Source organism: Colletes gigas, unplaced genomic scaffold, assembly GCF_013123115.1.
Source record: "Colletes gigas isolate AHSC1104 unplaced genomic scaffold, ASM1312311v1 Colletes_gigas_Sc00011, whole genome shotgun sequence".
NCBI classification, from domain to species: domain Eukaryota; kingdom Metazoa; phylum Arthropoda; class Insecta; order Hymenoptera; family Colletidae; genus Colletes; species Colletes gigas.
Genome location: NW_025106640.1, coordinates 6302433 through 6323868, shown reverse-complemented (window position 1 = coordinate 6323868; position 21436 = coordinate 6302433). Strand labels below are relative to the sequence as shown.

General features: G+C 40.6%; 4 protein-coding genes across 5 annotated transcripts in view; 2 read left to right on the top strand and 2 right to left on the bottom strand.

Annotated features, from left to right (window-relative positions):
• Nucleotides 1–485: 485 nt before the first annotated feature.
• LOC122398333 (ribonuclease 3) lies at nt 486–6085 on the top strand. Of its 2 annotated transcripts, XM_043398081.1 has the most exons (12): nt 486–682; nt 745–1652; nt 1713–1956; nt 2026–2217; nt 2290–2647; nt 2728–3145; nt 3776–4727; nt 4807–5016; nt 5077–5399; nt 5474–5619; nt 5687–5859; nt 5961–6085. In XM_043398081.1, the coding sequence occupies exons 2-11, from the start codon at nt 748–750 to the stop codon at nt 5851–5853; spliced, it is 3915 nt and encodes a 1304-aa protein (XP_043254016.1). In that variant the 5' UTR covers nt 486–682; nt 745–747; the 3' UTR covers nt 5854–5859; nt 5961–6085. The 2 variants fall into 2 exon arrangements, with proteins under 2 accessions (XP_043254016.1, XP_043254017.1); XM_043398082.1 differs by lacking the exons at nt 5474–5619; nt 5687–5859; nt 5961–6085 and having other exon boundaries at nt 486–656; nt 5135–5179.
• LOC122398384 (mitochondrial mRNA pseudouridine synthase Trub2) lies at nt 5904–7360 on the bottom strand. The gene is made up of 4 exons (XM_043398179.1): nt 7002–7360; nt 6528–6936; nt 6312–6448; nt 5904–6233 (listed from the first exon to the last, which is right to left on the bottom strand). The coding sequence occupies exons 1-4, from the start codon at nt 7162–7164 to the stop codon at nt 5938–5940; spliced, it is 1005 nt and encodes a 334-aa protein (XP_043254114.1). The 5' UTR covers nt 7165–7360; the 3' UTR covers nt 5904–5937.
• A 1129-nt stretch (nt 7361–8489) lies between these two features.
• LOC122398408 (14 kDa phosphohistidine phosphatase-like) overlaps nt 8490–21436 on the top strand; it is a 59437-nt gene continuing 46490 nt past the window's right edge. The window contains exons 1-2 of the mRNA XM_043398216.1: nt 8490–8617; nt 8819–8989. Coding sequence (XP_043254151.1) covers nt 8554–8617; nt 8819–8989 — 235 coding nt within the window. The 5' untranslated portion in view covers nt 8490–8553. The remainder of the gene's footprint in view (nt 8618–8818; nt 8990–21436) is intronic.
• LOC122398361 (arrestin homolog) overlaps nt 9176–21436 on the bottom strand; it is a 36676-nt gene continuing 24415 nt past the window's right edge. The window contains exons 6-10 of the mRNA XM_043398134.1: nt 16452–16599; nt 14956–15156; nt 14590–14753; nt 10928–11209; nt 9176–10609 (exon numbers count right to left, since the gene is read on the bottom strand). Coding sequence (XP_043254069.1) covers nt 10319–10609; nt 10928–11209; nt 14590–14753; nt 14956–15156; nt 16452–16599 — 1086 coding nt within the window. The 3' untranslated portion in view covers nt 9176–10318. The remainder of the gene's footprint in view (nt 10610–10927; nt 11210–14589; nt 14754–14955; nt 15157–16451; nt 16600–21436) is intronic.

The following is a 21436-nucleotide window of genomic DNA, read 5'->3' as shown; positions in this document are numbered from 1 at the left end:
AATATCAATTCTCTAAGAAACAATATACAGGGACCAACTAATAATAACATGTGTACTATAGCATTGCTCCACGCGACGACAAATTTTTAATCATTCTAAATATCCTGGATACTGGCTATTTAAATTATCTTAAAATATAATTCGAAAAAATGTTTAAAAAAACTTTTAGAAAGTTTTACACGTTTCACGAATGGAATATCTTTGAATAGTAATAAATATAAAAGATTATATTGTTCGGAAAAGGAATTCAAAACTTTCGTTGTTGTCACGACGTAATTAATATATTAATTTATGCATGTGTTATCTGAAATAATAGAAATAACGTTTACGTTTATTATTTCAATAAAAGAATTTTACATGGATATTAATTATAGTCATTTGCGATTGTTTGATTGTTTCCAAAGAATTTGAATTGCATTTGCAATGCAACCAGAAGGTGGTGTTACTTGGAAAATTATTCGCGTACCGTTAGGTGTCGTATTCGTTCGACGATGTAGAGTAATATTTTAACAGAATGGAATTTAACAGAATTATCAATTTGAACGAATATTAAAAAAGATTGAGAGAAATTGTGCTATAAACGATTTACTTTTACACTTTTCTTTTAGCATTGAAATTTAGAATTAGTGCATTAAAAAAGATCGAATATCGTTGGGGCACGTATACATCTTTGCAAAGCTTCGTAAGCCTTCGTAACACTGTATTCATTACAGTAAATAATAGAAAAATACGTATATTTTATAGAAAATGGCAAATCCTCCAAATGCTGGCCAATCTTATTTCTGGAGTTCGGAAGTTTCTCAGCCACAAAACATGGGATATTATTCCGTGCCACCGCCAAGTTTTCCGCCACCAAATTTTAGACAACCACCGCCGTCCTACAATGTGCCAGTGTCCACTATTCCAGAAAATAAAGCCACCAATTTCGGTTCATCCTATCATTCGGTGGCAACTTGTTACCAAAGTGGAGTTCCAAATTCTTATTCCGATGTTTCTTATCAGAATCAAATAGACACGCAGTACGGTAATCAAAATTTTGGACTCTCCGGTTATTCTCAACCGGTGGCTGGAAATTTTAATTCAAATTGGGACAGCAGGAACACCTATCAAAATAGTACTAGCCCCGAATGGATTTCCAACAATTACTCCTCCGATTGGAACAAATATCAAAGTGATAAAAATTCTTGGAACGAATCGAACAAAGTACAAGAAGATGGCGGGAAGTCTATATGCAATAAATACAATGAATTTACGAGTAGTAGAAAATCCGAATGGAGATACAGGGACAAAGAATCTTCCAGTAGTCGTACAGTTAGTAGCAAACGATCTAGGAGTCCTGAATGTAGATCCAGATCTAGTAGATCGCCTCATCGGTCCAGATATGACTCTCAAAGAGACAGACCTTCTAAATACCACAAAAATAGTTCAAGCTCTAGAGAACGTTCGCACAATGAAGAAAGTTCGGATAGAAGATCGTCTTACAGGAGAAACAATTCCTACGTACCACGTTCTCAAAGATCATTTACGAGTCACAGAAGTAGGAAAAGGTCAAGATCTCAAGAATCTTACTCTACTAAAGCCAGTAGCCCGAGTAATAGTTCCTCTAGTAAGAGGGATTTAACGGAGAGGGAATTACTTCTAGAAAAATATAGGTAATATTTTCAAAATTAAATGTGCAAAAGTAACTTTTTATATCTTGTAACTCTGTTTAGGCAAGATTATTGCGCGACTAGCAAAGATATGGAAAGGAAAATGGATGAGTTATCTGCTATGGGGCCTGAAGGTATTATGGAAAATGCAAGGAAAGTCTGGACGCGTACAGCGCCGGCAGATTTGTATTATAGTAGAGATGAAAGTAATTCGAAAGTAATGAGAGGCACGCTTAAATTGTACGAATTGTGCGAATTATTTAAGAAAGTATTAATTGATAGAGCCACGGCTGCAAGAGCTTTGCAGGTACATTTATTGCGGTACAGTTAGGAGTTCTTGTACATCTGAAAATATATTTAATTCCTTGTTTTGTAGCCTCCTTACGAGCCACCTCCGCGGAAGACTAGAGCTCGTCTATGCAGACACAAATCGGAAGTGTGTAGCAGCTCTTCTTCCGACAGCGATAGCTCGATGGACGAGGACGACAGAACAATGGAAGAATTAATGGCAAAGAAGCAGCATCCGCAAAGATTGCATCCTGAAATGTGGTTCAATGATCCTGGAGAAGTGTGTATTCTTTTCTATGCCTTGGACAATGGTAAATCATTTTTCATATTTCATAAATTATGAATGTTATAGATGAACGATGGACCGTTATGCAGGTGTAGCGCGAAATCAAGAAGATCTGGAATTAGACACGGAATTTATGCCGGAGAAGGTGCAATAAATAAATGCAATTTAAATTCGAATAACGCTGATAAATTATGTCATTATCGGATTACCATTAGTCCACCAACGAATTTTCTTACCAAAACACCGACAATTATCAAGCACGACGAACACGAATTTATATTTGAGGGATTCTCTATGCTCTCCCATTTTCCTCTAGTAAAATTGCCGACTTGCAAAGTGATTAGATTTAATATAGAGTATACAATTCTTTATATAGACGAAAAACTGCCAGAAAATTTCACCATCCAGGAACTGGATTGTTTTCGTAAGTATCATTTCATCGTTATGTTTCGTGAATTAGTTTGGACGTTATTCGCCATATATTACCATACACTTCCCTTTCAGAAACATACTTGTTCAAGGAAATATTGGAACTCGTAGATTTCGATTTACAAGCGGCGCAAGATAAATCCGGCTGCGGACAGTTCCATTTTATGCCAAGATTCGTACGCGACTTAGCCGACAATGGACAAGAAATCTTATCGATGAACGAGGTTTTAAATTATTTAATAAAAAGTAGTAAACTGTTAATAGATCCAGATGATCTACCTAGGTTAGTAGAAATGCCGCAATATAAGTGGCAAAATTTCGCCGATGAGGTGAAGGGCATGATCGTTACATATCCGGGGAAAAAGCCGTGTAGCGTTCGTGTCGATCAATTGGATAGAAGCCAAACCGATCAACCGTCCGGTGCAATTGCTCATCCCGAGATTGTACATTTTGGAATTAGACCGCCGCAGCTTAGTTATGCAGGAAACGCAGAGTAAGTGAGTTATCCCTTTCGTGGGGTCCACGTCGCTTCCTGTACTCGCCGCCAGAGGGACTGTTCCTCTCGCAGGCACTCGACCCAACCTTCCATATGATCCTCGACCGATTCCCAATACTCTGACGTCTGAGGCACGGTCTGCTAGGATGCCTTACCGATGAGTCCGCTAGCAGAAATCCTCATGGACACTCGTGGGGCTGTCTGAAGGGAGTAGTGCCGAGTTCTTACTGGCTAAAACCTTATGGTGACCATCCTCAGGCGCCTGGTCATCAACGCCCTAGTCACCCACGGCTAACTGGCCAACCCATGGCAAATATCCCATCCCCCAACCCACTCACACACACAGAACACATTCATACTGGTGTTTGGTCCGCGGGAGCTTTCACTCCAACCTCCAGAATGCCATGCGAGGATGCGAGGAATGCCTTCTCAGGCTGATGAGCTTATCCCCGCATCCCATCCCAGTGGCTGCCCCTATCCGCCACGTAGGGGTTCACCTCCCCTGCCACCTGGACAACCAAACCTCTCCCTATCCTTTCCTTACCATCTAATCCATAGGACCCCTCAAAAACCTTCTAATTCGTTTAATGAAATACGCAACATCCACATTTTTATTGCTTATTACAGCTATCAGAAAGCATGGAGGGACTATGTGAAATTTCGTCATCTATTAGCAAACATGCCGAAACCTTCGTTTGAAGATAAGAGAAGGCTAGAAGCGAAAGAGAACAAGCTCCAAGAATTAAGAACTCAGAGTAAAATGAAGCGTGACGTTACCGTGGATGTTAGTTCCGAAGGATTTTATAGAACCGGAATAATGTGCGATATAGTGCAGCATGCCATGTTAATCCCTGTACTTGTTTGCCACCTTAGATTTCATAAGTCCTTGGACAATTTAGAACGTACATTGGGATACCGATTTAAGAACAGATACCTCCTTCAATTAGCGTTAACGCATCCCAGTTACCGTGAAAATTTTGGCACAAATCCGGACCACGCGCGGAATTCTTTGACCAATTGCGGGATAAGGCAACCCGAGTACGGGGACCGACGAATTCATTATATGAATACACGGAAACGTGGTATCAATACGTTGATCAATATAATGTCAAGATTCGGGGCGAGAACGGAAACTGAGTCTTCGATAGCGCACAATGAAAGATTGGAGTTCTTGGGGGACGCGGTGGTCGAGTTTCTCACATCGATCCATCTGTTCCATATGTTCCCCGATTTGGAGGAAGGTGGTTTGGCTACTTACAGAGCAGCGATTGTTCAAAACCAGCATCTTGCCGTATTAGCGAAAAAATTAAACTTGGAAGAGTACATGCTGTATGCGCATGGTAGCGATCTATGTCATGATTTGGAATTGAGACACGCGATGGCGAATTGTTTCGAAGCGTTGATGGGGTCCCTGTTTCTTGACGGAGGTATAGAAGTCGCCGATAGAGTGTTCGGAGAAACGCTTTTTAAGGACGAGGAAGATCTTTCAAAAGTTTGGGTAAATTATCCTAAACATCCTCTGCAAGAGCAGGAACCAACAGGCGACAGGCAATGGATACCAAGCTTTGAACTCTTGCAAGTAAGTAAACACTGTCAATATTTAAAAATACACTATCTCTAGAGTATCATTTAATATCGTTTCCATTTTCTTTACACAGAAATTAACAAAGTTCGAAGAATCCATTGGTATAGAATTCACCCACATACGTCTTCTAGCAAGAGCATTTACCGATCGCAGTATAGGATACACGAACCTAACGTTGGGTTCTAATCAACGATTAGAATTTTTAGGAGACACCGTATTACAACTCATAGTTTCCGAATATTTGTACAAATATTTTCCAGAACATCACGAGGGGCATTTATCTGTAAGTGTTGCTGAAATTTTTTTCTCATAAATTACAAGGAGTAACATCTTTATTTTATAGCTTTTACGAAGTTCTCTTGTAAATAATAAAACACAAGCAGTCGTGTGCGATGATTTAGGGATGACTCAGTATGCGCTCTACGGTAATCCAAAGGCTGAACTGAAAACAAAAGACAGAGCAGATTTGCTGGAAGCATTTTTAGGAGCTCTTTACGTCGACAAGGGCTTGGAATATTGTCACGTTTTCTGCGACGTATGTTTCTTCCCGCGTTTACAAGACTTCATTATGAATCAAGACTGGAACGATCCAAAAAGTAAATTACAACAGTGTTGTCTGACGTTAAGAACAATGGATGGCGGAGAGCCTGATATTCCTGTGTACAAGTAAGTTGTAACAAAATTAGACGACGTTCAAATATATCATCATGAGCTAATAGTGAACTTACACCTTCTCTCAGAGTGATCGAGTGTAAAGGGCCAACGAATACAAGAGTGTACACCGTTGCTGTGTATTTCCAAGGGAAAAGATTAGCAAAAGCTTCGGGTCATAGTATTCAAGAAGCAGAAATGAACTCGGCTAAAGAAGCTTTAGAAAAATCTCAAGGTACAGATCAAATAATTTCAATTGAAATTCGAGAATGCAATTTATATTCTACTAATTTATTTTGCAGATTTGTTTCCGCAATTAGACCATCAAAAACGCGTAATAGCGAAGAGCATGAAAATGCAACAATGGCCGAACAAACACAAGACGCGGGGAAAGTCTATGAAACCTACGGATAGACACGACGATTCCGATTGCAGTCAACGTTCTAAAAGAAGTCGAAGCGAGGCATAGCTAATGGTACAAATTAATTTTTAATCGAATGTATAATATAATGGGTACAATAAATTTTTAACAATCATATTAAAATACATATATTCACGGTTCCAATTCTTTTTGAGATTTGGCTACATTATCAGTATCGTACTCCATTAATGTGGGACTACCTTTATACAGTACACTTTTATTCTTTTGAATGATTCTATGACACATTTGCATATTCGATAAAATATCATACAAGGTCCAGTGTTTTTTTAATAACGCAATGTCGGCATTAAATAATCCATCTTGAAGACAGTTTATTTGGGTACAAGTAGCAGTGCTATGAAGTCTTATTCCCACATCATGAACTATAGTTTTCAAATACATTTCATCTTCATTTATACAGACAATCTCTGTAAAAATTATAAAAAGAAGTAATTAAGCGAAACTTTCTACCAATTTAAGTTTCCATTTAACAGAATGTTTTTTACCCAGAGTGAACTCAGGAGGTGAAAAGTCTATGCATCTGATTGTGTATATCATAGGAATTTTACGATCTGCCGGCCTAAGCAGACCTTTCACTGCTAAATCATATGCTGCTTGACTCTGTATATCAACTCCACAATGTCTAAAATCGTTTAAAAGTACAGCTGTTATATTATAATTAGATCTGTTAATTTTTGAGAGACAACAAATTTCCAACATACTCGAACATCTTTCTTTGATGAGAAGATTGCATCGAATTGCATATTCTGTCAATGTGACCTCTTTTCACGTGATTGTACGTAGATCTTTCTTTTATTTTTCCAGTATGAAAATAAGTATCTGTTGCTTGGCCCAATAAACCCTTTACCTTGTAAAACTTCGTAAAATTCGAGTATCTCATCGATTTTATAAACGAAGTACCTTCGTTGATACCGCAGACTACAACACCACTGCTTTCCGCTAGAACGATTCTCGAAGCTCCTAATATAAAATCTTGTTTTTGATAACGAGGTCCTACAACCAACGTATTGTCCGAATAGCTATAGCGTGTCTGAACTCTCATATGGCTGTTAGTGGGACCGTCTATGCTCACATATTTAACTGGCGGTCGTACATTTTTATTGTTAAGATCTAGAAAGAACGGATTATGCATTCAAGTGCTAACGATTTCGGTTAAATACGGATCATGATATAACCTCTGCATAAATTGGAGATCAGTGTGTATTTCATTTTTTCGAAACACATGTACGTGGGTTTATAAATCGTAAATACGCCGCATAACGCTTTATACAAGACTCTTGCATCGTTTACGTCTGCTATCACTGTTTTTGTTTGAAATGCCATTTTTAAAATTCGCATTTACTACTTGCAAAGTAACTCTCGATTAACCTCACTGGAACATCGTTATACCTAAGCAGCAATCATACAAATATAGATAGCTACACCACAGATTCTGTGGCTACACGACAAAACTGAACTCCATTTATTATAACAAATTACTTTCGTCTAGCGTTAACACTTTATAAGATTTAAAGGAATTATTATCTATCAAACATGTGTGAAGCATGAGGGGAAAATTTCATTTTATTTTTTATCTGCATTAAAAAGTTGTTGCATCTGACCCTCCTCTGATATGATGAAAGTGTTTGTTGCATCAAATTCGACATAAATTGATAACAAATAATATTTATCGAGTTTTGCAATTTTAAGGATATAATCTGAAGCCTTTAAGGCTGGAGCCACACGAGACAAAAGTTACTACTAGATTTACCCGCCAAAACTAGATGACTCATGTCACCAGAAGACAAAATTTAATACTATTACAATTTCGACTTATTTGGACAATTTAATCTTGGTTATTTTCAATTGCAAGACAAGGAAAGGACCTACCTGTCAGTCCTTAAAAGGATTTACTCGCCAATACAAGATTTACCCACCAAAACTAGATTTTCCCGCCAATTTAGGCCGCGTCCATATGAGCAACGAAACGACAAAGTCTGCTTGGTTATTTTCAATTGCAAGACAAGGAAAGGACTTACCTGTCAGTCCTTAAAAGGATTTACCCGCCAAAACTAGATTTATCCGCCATTTCTAGATTTACCCGCCAATTTAGGCCGGGTCCATATGAGCAACGAAACTAACAAACTAACAAACTAACAAACTAACAAACTAACAAACTAACAAACTAACAAACTAACAAACTAACAAACTAACAAACTAACAAACTAACAAACTAACAAACTAACAAACTAACAAACTAACAAACTAACAAACTAACAAACTAACAAACTAACAAACTAACAAACTAGTTTCTAATCTAGTTTCGAAATCGAATTTTTTGTGCTTGGTTATTTTCAATTGCACGACAAGGTTGCTTGGTTATTAAGCCTATCTTGGTTATTTTCAATTGCAAGACAAGTAAAAACATAGAAACACTCGTCGTTTCGACGCTCGTATGGACTTGGCTTAAATTGGCGGGAAAATCTAGTTTTGGCGGGTAAATCTGGTAATGGCGGGTAAATCCTTTTAAGGACTGACAGGTAAGTCCTTTCCTTGTCTCGCAATTGAAAATAACCAAAACTAAATCGTCTAAATGAGTCTAAATCGTAATAGTGTTAAATTTTATCTTCTGGTGACAATGAATCATCTAACATTTCATGGAGGGGAAGCTAGTTTGGTGATTTTCTCCTCACGCGGTACGAATCCGTGTCAGCGAATGCATTATTGCTTGGTAAATGTAGCTATAATATGACTGCGACGTTCAATAGTTTTGGAAACGGAGCATCAAATATCCGCCATTTGTTTTTCAAAGGTATTTGTCGAAAATTACGTTATAATATCCTTTCTTGTATATTTTACAGTGATGTTCGAATATCATCTAATTTTTCCCTTTTAAACGTTTCGTTGGCAAACTTTCGTCGATAGAATATAGTCGATAAAAACTTCTTCCATAACGATAGGTTATGTTGAAGGAAGAATGTTGCTAATTTTACGATGTCGTGTTTTTCTGCAGTGCTTACGAATAATAGACGATTTGGCATAATGTCTCAGTCGTTAGATGCGTTGGATGATGTGGATATCGACATTCATGGGAAATTCAAGTATATTTTGGCAAAAGTAGAGGACAAAGACAAGAATGTAAGCAAATTTATCGTCCGGGGATATATCGGGGCAAGATGGCATGGTGAGTGATCTACATAAAATGCTCTTACTGTTTTGTTCAAACACTGTATTAGAGAAACTTTTTTTTTTTTTAATTTTTAAACATGTATATTTAGTATACATATTATTTGTATCTTCTTAAATTCATTTAATTCATCAGGTTTTGAAGTTGAACTTCATGTTAAAATCATAAAAGTACCATTGATCATTTATTTTCTATACACAGCATTGTATTTGTTTGGCCCACATATTCAAGGATGCCTCAGTTTAATACAAATTAGTCCGATATAAATTACATATTTGTTTGCATGTTCCCTCTAGTCGAATAATGAAAATCACAATTACACGCGTATTTTACACAAAAATGTTGTTTAATCATAAATTATTTAAAAGCTGTATAATAACATTAGGCAATAGTTCCATGCATACTCTTACACAGCCGTATGCGAGTAATTTACTATTTACAATGATAAAGATACAGTCTGTACAGCTTTACATATCAATGTGCTTGCCATGTACAACGGAAGTACATTGTTTAGGCTGGACTATCTTATCTTAGGAGGAACAGTGACTTAAGTATTATTTATTTCAATTACACCGAACATTCATTTTCAAAGCAAATAAATATTAAGCCCCGGTAACATAACGCGTTTTGTTGCCTAAAAAAATAGATTTGAGATCATTTCTTTCGTCGATCGGGGGTTTACAATTGACTCGTAAATGCGTGTGTTTGGATGAGTACATTTTACAGCGACATGATTTCGGGTTACGCGAATAGTTAGGAGGGCAGTATGACTTTCATCTTAGAAATATCGTGTGTAGGAACCGCACGAAGTCTATAGTGCACTTTTATCGGCAAAAATGGAATCGTTTGTCGGCGTCGTGCTTATAAATATTCAATTTATAAAGAATATACGCTCGAAGTATCCTGCTTCCTGTTCTCTTGCGACGCAGGAATACATTTTATCGATAGAAGAGGAGAAAACGATACGTAGATCTTGACTTTTAAAATTTATTGATAAAAAGTTTTCACGTTCAAAAGGCTCACGAACGAAACGTTGCCATTCGTCGTTCTCGTCAATAGCAAAGGCGACGCTATCTAACCGAATCCTCTTAAACGCTTCCGTGTAGCTTCTCGGTCAAAGATCCTCCTCGTCTTCTTTCCAGTCTGCATAGAAAGCTCGTCGGGAATATTTCTTTTCCTTTACTAAGATGCCCTTCTGAAACAGCACCAAGCTCTCTGAATATTAAAGCCCAGTTTGCAATTCTTGTGGTGCGAGTTCTTCACGTTTCTCGCGCCACTGTTGTTTCTCGTTGACGATCGCGTCACTTCCGTTGTTTGCACCTGCCCTCAGGTACTGTCGACCTCCTCGCAGTGCTCTATCAGATCCACGTCGATGTCCCTCGACTCCTTCGATTTCTCTTTAATGGGTTCCAGTTTGCTGGTCTTGTATCTGTGCCCGTTGTCGTCTGCTCTCTCCAAGGTGTCCGTGATCTCGTCGGCCATTTTCCCCGACAGTTTCGCCGTCTCTCTGATCGGGGACGGAAAGCCAACGAGATCTGGGTCCGTATTACTATGCATCAACGTGAACGGCAATTTCAGGGACACTTCCCCTCCCATCGCCGAGATTAACAACTTCACCTGGGGAAACGAAAACTTGGTCATTCTATTTTCTCGATCCTTTCTAACCTATCTGTACAAATTTCTAATATAGTTATTTCAATAGTTGTTTTCTTTCTTATGCATTCGTATACCCAAGGTCTGCTTTCGAAGCAACGAATAATGCCTCTGAACGATGTTATTTTAAGAACCATAATTATACACCTAATCGCGCTTATGAAAACCGGCCTCGTCTATGTTTATTTTCGTTTTCGCGCACGACAATGTTTGGATTATCGAACGTTTGGTTAAACGGTGCTCGTGTAATAGTTTTCCCCGTGCACTTTGAAAACGCGTTACCTTCACGTAGTACGAGACGTATATCGCGAAAACGTTTCTGTCCTCTGGCCCGTTTCCAGGACAGATCACCGTCGAGGCCAGAGTGGCACCTGCTTTCGCATAACTGTCCTCTAAAGCGATCCAATTTTTGGTCGAACCCTTCACGGGTCGGAGGGTGTAGCTTCTTCTCATCGATGCCCCGGGCCCCACCGGGCAGCCCTCCTGCGAAGACAGCAGAGCCACGACGTTTTTGAATTTCCCGTTGCTGAACATGCAGACGTCCACGTGTTGCACGATGAACACCTGTCAGCGTAACAACAGAAAGAGATTAATCGGTTTAGAGAGACCAGCAGTCTTGGTCCTTGGGGCCTGCTAGTGGGCTCATCATTAAAAAATACCCTAGACAGTATATAGAGTACAGGGTGAGTGTAGCCCTCTGTCGACGAATGCCAGAACTATCGTCACAGAGTGCTAGATTTACAGACATTAACTGCACGTCACGTTGATGGTTAGATTAAAACGCGATGTTTCTTTTAATTAACATAAATTTGCTAACAACATTTACTCATTCTTCTTTGTCTTGCAATTGAAAACGAAGACAGACAGGACCTGCGTTCCTACGTCTTTTCAATTATAAGACAAGGAAGGGTATAAAAACGGACGTCGTTTCGTATAAGTATAATATCTATGTAGCGATAACTCTGCAAGAGACCGCGAGTGCAGCGCCGTCTGGCGGCGCAGAGAGACAGTTCCCAGCCATGTGCATATTGTAAACGCAAGCAGAGAAAATACAACGTGATTAATTATTACTCAGTGGTTGTGTGGTTATTAACCCAACACCTAAAACCCGTAAGATCGTAAATCTAGTGTTCCCAACCCAGCGTGGCCTGCGTCCCAAAGAAGGTACCGAACATACACTGTTTTATAGCTTGTAGAAATATGTTCTCGCCGCGTACCGTTCGCGTTTGTCGAGTATTTATTGGGTTTGGGCGGCAAACGCGATTAGTTCGTTTTATGCGCGACGTGGGTTGCCGTGGTATCGGTTTGTCGATCTGTTTACCGAACTGTCGGGGGCAAAGTTAACGCAAACATGTTCCCGAACTCGTATCAGGCCTGTCTGTTCCCGTTTCTGAACAATGTTCTCCACGGTCGCTAACGAACCACGATGCAAAGGCAATCGACGCGAACGCGATCGCTTTATACGTACGTCGAATACCTTTCTGTCGCCCGAGGAAATACACGCCCCGCCACCTTTCATCCCCTTCCATTCGTTCCACCCTCTTGAGCCTGTTCCTCGACCGAAATTATGTCACTCTCGCGCGCCTCTCCCACGACTGTACTTTTCTCTTTGGCAATTCCCGCGTATTTGCTCTACTATCCGCGAGGAAATACCTTTAGTGCATTTATCAGCCCGCAAGAGGCGGTTGCGTCGCGAATAAAATATGAAATATAATATTATACGTTCTCAGTGTTATATCTCCCGGTACATTTTTTCCCCCGTATCAATTTTTTATATCTACGCTTAGAAACGAACTACAGTTTGTCCCAGTTTCTAAAATTACTCTGTATACTTTATCAAGTTGGACAAACTACGGTAGAACGGGATTTCAAACTCTGCCTTTTTTTGTCATCGTTTCCAAACATGTTCCAGCACTTTTGTTATTATCAAAATAGAATATACTCGTTGGAACTTGGTTAACGGAGTATTCGAGATATCGGTGTCGCGAAAAAAGTTAATTGGTTTAACGTACGGTGCCCTTGGCGATCCGTTCGAAGGGGGAACGAAATTCCTGGATAGTTCCTATTTATCCCGAGCGCGTCGTTGCAATGCTTCTATCACGTTCACGTTAAAAGGTATTTCTTTTTCGAATTTTAAGGTCCACGGGAGGCACAGTTATCGAACAGAGATACTTTTATTTCCCTCCATTTTCGATATCTTTTTTTCGGTCCCTAATCTCAACGGCGATCATAATAAATTCAAAGTCCACCGTAATTCCCAATCCACTATTTGAATTCAGGCCGCGTTTTCATGGATGCAAACGATCGTTTCGTTCAAACGACCCGGTACCGAAGAAGCGAAGTTCGTCTCCCGGGCAATTAAGATTTCTATCTGCGAAATTTACAGTCAGGGACCGAAATCAGGGGAGCATGGAATCTTGTCCGGCTCGGAACGTTCCGAATTTTTCTTCTGGGACTCGTTCCACATCCAATCGAGGAAGTTACGCGTACATTTGCGGAACTTCCGGCGGATACGCGAAATGTAGTAACGCGTGCTCCCTTATTAAACCGCGAACCAGAACATTTCCGGGCTCCCTCTCATCCGTGATTCGCAGCCAGATTACGCCGAGTTTCTGCTCCCGTGTTTCGCGAATGAAATTGTGTCCGGCTTAATGCTAAGACCATTAATATCTCCCGCGATCCTGTTCAACGAGCTACCCGAGCTTTCGAGTTGAAAACGTAATCCGGGATCCTTTGGAGTTTAAATCACAATTGCAACTGTGTGATGAAGCGATTTTATAAAGATAATGTATGGAAGGTCGAGCGCTAGCGAGAGAGACGAGAGCGTAGCCCTCTGGTGGCGAGCACGGGAAGTGACGTATTAATTCGTAGCAGAAGATGACGAAAACACTCAAATTTCAATTTTCATAACAGCAAATGTCTCTTGATCCTGTCGTAAATTTTTCGAAACAGTAATGTCTGGGCTATACAAAAAATGTTCTACAATCCATAATACTTGACATTTATCTTTCAAAATTTAACAGTACATTCTTAAATATATATACTTTCAAAAAATAAAGTAAAAAGAAAAATTGATATTTTTGAGGTCTCGTATGAGACTCCCCCTTTAAATCACAATTGCAACTGTGTAATGGAATAATTTTATAAAGATAACGCATTAAAGGATAGGTCGAGCGCTAGCGAGAAAGACTAGAGCGTAGCCCTCTGGTGGCGAGCACGTTAGGTGACGTGTTAATTCGTAGCAGAAGGTTTTAAAACTCTCGTGACGAAGTTTTTAACGCTGCTTCGATGATCCACATTATCGCTATGACGTTTAATTCCCTGGAAACGATTGTTCCCGCCGCGATAATGGCTCGTATCGTGGGGGAAACTCGAGACGATGGAAAGGTCGAGGAGAAAACGCGTAACGTTCTTCTCTCGTGAGCGTTTGCTTAACGAGAGCACTGATTTCCGCAATAATAATACGTTCGCGTTCGTATCTGGAAATAGCTGGGCGAATTTATAATCGTCAACGGGGCAACTCTTTCTTTCGATTAGGTTCTCGTCCGGGAGTGGGTTCGTTACCGTGACCTTATTAGGGCGTTCGTGTGCTCACGGTGGAAACGAACGACACTCGCGGGATGCCGCCGATTAATCCGTTAAATATGAAACTAGATCGAGCCGTTTGAAATTGTGGCTAGAAAAGGTCAACGGCTCTGCGAGCAGAATGGATACAAATGGATTCCGCCCCGTCGATTGCGAAATACTTCCCCTGTTCCTTAAACTGTTTTGCTTCCGGAGATGGTTCGTTTGCATGGTCGAAATGGCGAAATTTAAAAGGTGTTCCTATCACCGGAGTAGATTAAAGTCAAGGGTTACCGTGCACTTTCAAATTCTAAAGAAATTTGTTATTGTATTGGCTGTCGTTCGATCGACGATGCATATAGCTTGGCGAAAGGTCTCACCTTGATTCTCCTAACAGATTTACTGCTATTGTTGTTGACACCGACGTGAACCGTAATGGAGTCACCGTGGCCGTAAACTGCCCGATCCAGCCTTCCTTCCAACCCCACGCGACCGTCGCTCAATAGAAACGGTTTCTCCACTGCAGCGTGTGGTCCCATGTTTTCTGAAGTCAGAATCCTAGGATTCGAATCTATCGATAGCGCGAGGCTTCAAGAATTTGCATCCCTTAACTTGCCATTTCAGATCAAGAGAACCAGTCGATAATCGTTGGTCACCCGAAAGTCGATTAATCGATTACCAGTCGATGATCGTTCGACTCCCAGATATCGATTAATCGACTAGTAGTTAAGGAACCTCGAACTCACCCTCGTCTTCCGCGATCTCGTTCTCCGCGAACGTGACCCTGGCTTGACACGGTTGGGTCCTGGACCCCGCGGAGGAAGTCGTGGTCACGGGCACGCTGTACACAGTGGTGGCTGGCAGAGGTGGCCTCGTGGTCCGTTGTATCACCCTAATGCCCATCCTGACCGTCGTTTTCCGATGGAGTTTCTCATCAGCTCGTTCAGCTGCGTTTCAACCCGTCGAAAACTACGATTAGGACGACTATCGATATTTCTCTGTTTAACAAGCCCTATAACTCGCCCATGGTTTACGGAAATTACCATCGTCGGAAAAATGTCCAACGAGACTCTTTCTCCGCGCCAGAGATTCGTGACGGATCTTTTTTTTATCTTTTTCCTAACGTGCGCTTGGAGGAACAGAATTTAATTTACAACGCGAACGCAATAATATTACACGGTCGAGCAACCGGACGAGCTGGGAATTTTAAACCGAAACTGCGAAGTGAAATCGAGGCGAAACACGGTGCACGGTAAGCGGAGCCGTAGAAGCGAAATAAAATACGCAATCAACAGCCCCGCCTCCCTCCGTTGCTTTCGTCCTTCCAGCTCTCCAAGTCCCGGAAATCGACGTCGAAAGAACGGATCCGTTCTTCCCGTAATTTCGTCGCGATTTTATCGGTCGAATTTTCGCTGGAATTTCTTTGTCAGGGGAAAACGAAGATGTTACGATAGTTCGAAGATCTTTTTAGCCACGTGTACCAACAGGCTGGCGTCGTATCTCCGGTGCAAGGTTGGGACACGTAGCTCGTTCGCGACGCGACGCGTTGCTTTCAAACAACAAAGTCGGTGCACGACGTATTGGTTTCGAACAACAAAGCCACACACGTCATTCCGACGCAAGGGATTAAATTGGTTTTCCCGGCGTCAAGGCGCGCTAAACGGGGGTGTTGTAACCCGATACGCTGAAAAACAGTGTTTTTTCCCCCATCTAGTTTCCGCTCAAACATCGTCGATAGCGCTTCGTTTCAGAACCTTGTACAGTTTTTTTTTTTAATAACGAGGGACCACGATGGAAAACTGCACGTGTTTTGAAACTTTTAAATTGTATTCATCCGCTGGCGAAAGAGTCGCATTGTTTCGCGCCGTAGTATGGCCAGGGTTACAACGAAAACATAAATATCGAACGACGCACGGAAACAATAGTGACGAAATTTTACGGGAGGGGGAGGAAAAAAGCGAAAGAATTTTTTACCCGGTTAAAAATCGGATTACTCGTTATTATGTTGGAGTTCTGGCGGTGAAGGCGGATATATAGTTTGTACACAAAAATTGAGCGTAAATTGGTTCGTTAGTAGTTTCGAGAAAAACTGCTAAAGTTGGGGACCTCGACGCGCGACCGTTTCGTTCAAGAGACTCTATATAAATCGTAATGAAACGCGTCCCTGAGATTCGGAGGTTTGTTTAACCGTGTTATAGCGAATAAAAATATTAAAAATAACATCACGATTCGTTTCACTCACCGACGTAAGCTCTGACGTCGTAGCTCGTTCCTATCGGTGCTCCGTTGTACTCCTTCGCAGGCACCAACTGCACCGAGGGGGGTGCCAACGGTGTGATTTCCATAGTAAATGCGTGGGCGTTGGGGCCTAGCCTCTTCACCAGCGCGTCCTGAAACGTAACGTCGAAACATTCGGTTCTTTAACACTAGAACTACAGACAATTACAGTGTGTTTATTTCTACCAAAGAAATTGAAACGATAGATGCGCGAAGAAATATATTATTTAATGGAAATAAGTGTTTATATATTCTCTTATAATTTTCGAAAATTCAGTCGAGTAAATTTTTTACAAGTTTTATTAGAAATTATGGATCATTTCGACTGGTTTGGTAGTTCTAGTATCAAGAACTCTACTATTTCACGAACCATTTACTCGTATACCTCAGACACCTGTTGTATCCTCAAAAGTTGTCGAGTTATCGTACTGTGCTTACGCGAGAAGTTGCCAAGCGAGAGGAACGAGGGTCTGATTGGCGCTCACGTCCCCACTCTGACCCACCGCACGGTTTCTATTGGTGGAGCCAGCTTACACGCCCCATAGCCAACTTCTCGCGCACGCGCAGTACTTACTTTAAAAAGCGTACGAGGAAAAGAATTCCCTCGACTCGAGCAGTCCCTTTGATGCATTATTTTTCGCTTCGTAGCCGGTGTAAATCCACCAAGACGATATCGAACGGTACTCGCGCGCGTTCTGAATAATTCCGCACCGTCGCTGTACAAACGCGAAACATTGTCGAGACACTACATTGTTCTATCCGCGTGTTGTCGTTTCAATAAGCAAAATCGTAACACGGCGAAAAACTTTCAATGGATCCCCACCCACCCGCCGCCGACCGCGTGAAAAGCTCTATTCATCCCCGTGTTCCGCGATCCCGCCTCGGACGTTTTCCAACGATACGTTCGTTTATGCAAAGCGTCAGGACGCCGACAAGAGTTTGCAATTAACGGATCCGTCGCGAGAAGTACTGGTGAAATCAATATAACACGGGGAACAACTTGAACGGTTTACACGACTCCTCTTAACCGGCCAATTGAATCCGATTCGATCGCTAGCCGTTTTTTTGCGCTTTTCTCCGACCTGTGGATCCGAAATTTTACATGATCCGTCGTTCGTTTCCTCGTTAAAACAGAGGTAACGACGCATCGATTCGATGATATTCCGAATAAAGGGGTGATTACGGGTGTATATTCGTATACCAATATATATTTAAAGTAGACAATAAACAGAGTTCGAAAAAACTTTCCTCAAATGCAATCGACTCGTTCGCGTCGCTATATTTATATTTAGCGCGAGCTCGATCCGTCCGGTGCTGGATTTTAAATAACAACGAGAAACGAATGTTTCGGAACGCGAGCAAGGAACGAATCCAGCCATTTTTAGATCAGATTTCTGCCCGCTCGAGTCGCTCCTTTTTCCCCTAGGAAGCAATTAGCGCCTAGCTTGCTGGCCTAGCCTAGTCGACGATTCCTTTTGCCTCCTCTTCCGTTGCTCGCCTTAAAGCGGCCTCGCTGTATGCATGATTGATGAGCTACTTAACACGCCTTTCAGCTCCATCGTATTGCTTCCCTTTGAAATGCGCCAGCCGTGGAATCGTAACATTCGTAGTCCACCGTGAAACGACATTATCCCGCCGTTTGAGTGCAGCAGCTTCGTTGTGCTTCGTCCACCGAGAGTAATCTTGTCGCGATTATATCGCCCGGTCGGGGAACAACGCGTAAAGACTTTCACCGAACGAACTTCGATCCGATCGCCCGGTACAATCGTTTCTAATTTTAGTTACGGGTTCCTAATACCATTCCCTTCAATTGCATTTAAGGATTTTTCGATCGAGTAATTAGTTTCGTCCTGGTGCTAAAAGAAACATTGATTTTGTTTCTTGAGATTTTCCCTGCAAAGTTCCACCATTTTGTAACAAATAATTATTTTTCTAAATCCATACGTGAAGCTAAGAATTATTTTCACGCGATATTTGTACCAGAATTAGTTCAAGAACCGCATTTTCGGAAAACGTTAAACATTTGTCAGTTTCATAAAAAGTTTCATAGTTACGCTCACTTTACAGGGTTATGGAGCAAAATTTTAAATATTTTTGGAATTTCTACATATTCTTCGTTAAAATACGCGTTGTTTGCCGCTTGAAACATTAAAATCGTCCAAACCGTTCAGGAGTTATGATGTTTTAAACATTCGCATGAAATTTCAGTGAAACATATCAACGCATGGTCAGACATTGTATTTTCGGTAAAGAATTTTTTTCTCGAAAGTGGGTAGGATTTCGGTGGTATGTGTATTCACCAAAAATGATTGTAATTGATGCCTTCAACCGAAAGTAATTTTTTTAGAACGATTTGAAAAATTTCTTTACCGTCGAAAAATTTCACATCTTCTCGAATTTTTTTCTCGAAAGTGCGTAGGTTTTCGGGGGTATGTGTATTCACCAAAAATGATTGTAATTGATGCCTTCAACCGAAAGTAATTTTTTTAGAACGATTTGAAAAATTTTTTTACCGTCGAAAAATTTCACATCTTCTCGAATTTTTTTCTCGAAAGTGCGTAGGTTTTCGGGGGTATGTGTATTCACCAAAAATGATTGTAATTGATGCCTGAAACCGACAGTAATTTTTTTAGAACGATTTGAAAAATTTCTTTACCGTCGAAAAATTTCACATCTTCTCGAATTTTTTACTCGAAAGTGCGTTGGTTTTCGGGGGTATGTGTAATGACCAAAAATGGTTATAATTGACCCCCGCAACCGAAAATAATTTTTTTAGTATGATTTGACAAATTTTTTTACCGTCGAAAAATTTCACATCTTCTCGAATTTTTTACTCGAAAGTGCGTAGGTTTTCGGGGGTATGTGTATTCACCAAAAATGATTGTAATTGATGCCTGCAACCGAAAATAATTTTTTTAGAACGATTTGAAAATTTTTTTTACCGTCGAAAAATTTCACATCTTCTCGAATTTTTTTCTCGAAAGTGCGTAGGTTTTCGGGGGTATGTGTAATGACCAAAAATGATTGTAGTTGATCCCCGCAACCGAAAATAATTTTTCCAAAACGATTTGAAATTTTTTTTCCCGTCGAAAAATTTCACATCTTCTCGAATTTTTTTCTCGAAAATTTGTAGGTTTTCAGGGGTATGTGTAATGACCAAAAATGATTGTAATTGACCCTTGCGACCGAAAATAATTTTTCCAAAACGATTTGAAAAATTTTTGAATTTTATTGTTATTAACTTTTTAACGAAGCTCGTAACTTATTCCGCGTCGATTCGTTTCGCGAATTACGATATCAATTAAATCATCTACGTGGATCATTCCATGAATGTCAAACGTTACGTGTTAATCGCCGGTTGAAAATTCGCAAAATGCAAATCGGATCCATTAAAAATTCATAAACGCGGGGGAACATTAAAATTGCAACAGCTTTTTAAACACGTTTTTTTTTTCAAAAACCGTCACGTTTTGAATAATTTTAGGCACGACGTTGAGTAATTACACGCCTGTAGGGAATCGCTGGAAAATATCAATGATCACGTTAATTAATTACGCGGCCATAGGGATCGACAAAAATGGAAGACTAATAGCATCGGCAAAAAGGTGTAAATAAAATGCCTCCCGCCACGGTACACGTCCGACTAGGCTGGAAATTTAATGCGTTTAGGGCGCTGAGCGAATACGTGCACTTGAGTAAAGTGAAATATTGATATTGTTATATTAATTTATGCAACGTATCCATCGTACTGTTTATACACGTTTACCATATTGGCGTACGTCATAAATGCATAAAATCCGCAATGTTATAACAACGTCCCGTTTACACAGGGACTCGTCCATGATTCGCGTAACCGAGTAATCTCGATTTTATGCTGAACGATTCGAAATTAATTGGAAATATTGTCGCGTTCGATCGATCGGTTGTTCCGAATCGAGGACGTTCCGGGGGTGGTCTCTGTCGGATTATAAATTTATGACTTTTTATCGAGTCGAGGTGGAAAGGTCTGTTCGACTTTCGAGGAGGTGATTCGAAAAGTTCTTGACCGAAACCCGAATGATGATAGATTACCGACCATGAAACTGCGACTGGCCGTAATAACTTTCCATTTATGCGCGTCCTCGACGAAACCCTCCTGGTCGAATGTAATAATTGTGCGTGGATGTCCTCGATATCCTTGAAAAAACATCCATCGCTCTTCCAGCCGATTTATTCCGCGAACTTACCCCTCGAAAACGCGATACTCGACGAAACAAGTAAGTTAAGAATCGTATTACGAAAGCATATTTGAACTGGACGTATCGTCGATCGTAACATCTGATTTTGGGAACGTTTTTCGAAAAATTGTATCACAAATTGAACGTTTCTTTCGTGCAATCGGATACTCGATGGATTCGATAGTCCCATGAACGACTCTGTGTGCTTTCTAGCTTGTAACTGCTCAATGAGGACGCCCTCGAGGGAATTAGCGATCGAGAGTCGCGGCAACAGCGAGCTTCTTCTCGACATAATTGAAATTTCATTCGAGTTTCGTCGTATTATACCAATTTGCTTCGCCCCGCTTCGCCCCGCTTCGCCCGGGAATCGAACTTAAAACGCGACGACAATTACGTGGCGCAGTTCTTCTTTATTTCGAGCGTTTCCAATAAAGACAAAGAACGATTTAACCCCCTCGATCGTCTCAGATTTTCTCCAAGAACAATCTGTTGCAATAAAATATAATTTAACGTCACATTGCTCCAGTATTTTCATTAGAACGTATTGGACGCAAAATCTAATCGTCTTCCATTTCTTCCAGAGTTTAAAAAAACGAAGTCCTAAACGTACCAAGAATGAACTTTCCCCGATGAATTTCCGTTCGATGGAAAGTCGTTTCGCAAAAAGGCGCTGGAAACACAGTGACTAATCGTTAACGGAAACTTACGGGAGCTTGTGCACGAGGAGCATTCA

Bases quoted from the DNA above. Each gene is read 5' to 3' on its own strand.
- LOC122398333 (XM_043398081.1), top strand. From the start codon at position 748: ATGGCAAATCCTCCAAATGCTGGCCAATCTTATTTCTGGAGTTCGGAA. The intron at 3,146-3,775 runs GTAAGTGAGTTA...TGCTTATTACAG, and splicing joins AGTTATGCAGGAAACGCAGA to CTATCAGAAAGCATGGAGGG. The intron at 5,620-5,686 runs GTACAGATCAAA...TTTATTTTGCAG, and splicing joins AGCTTTAGAAAAATCTCAAG to ATTTGTTTCCGCAATTAGAC.
- LOC122398384 (XM_043398179.1), bottom strand. From the start codon at position 7,164: ATGCGAATTTTAAAAATGGCATTTCAAACAAAAACAGTGATAGCAGAC. The intron at 6,937-7,001 runs GTTATATCATGA...CGTTCTTTCTAG, and splicing joins GATCTCCAATTTATGCAGAG to ATCTTAACAATAAAAATGTA. The intron at 6,449-6,527 runs GTATGTTGGAAA...AAACGATTTTAG, and splicing joins CATCAAAGAAAGATGTTCGA to ACATTGTGGAGTTGATATAC.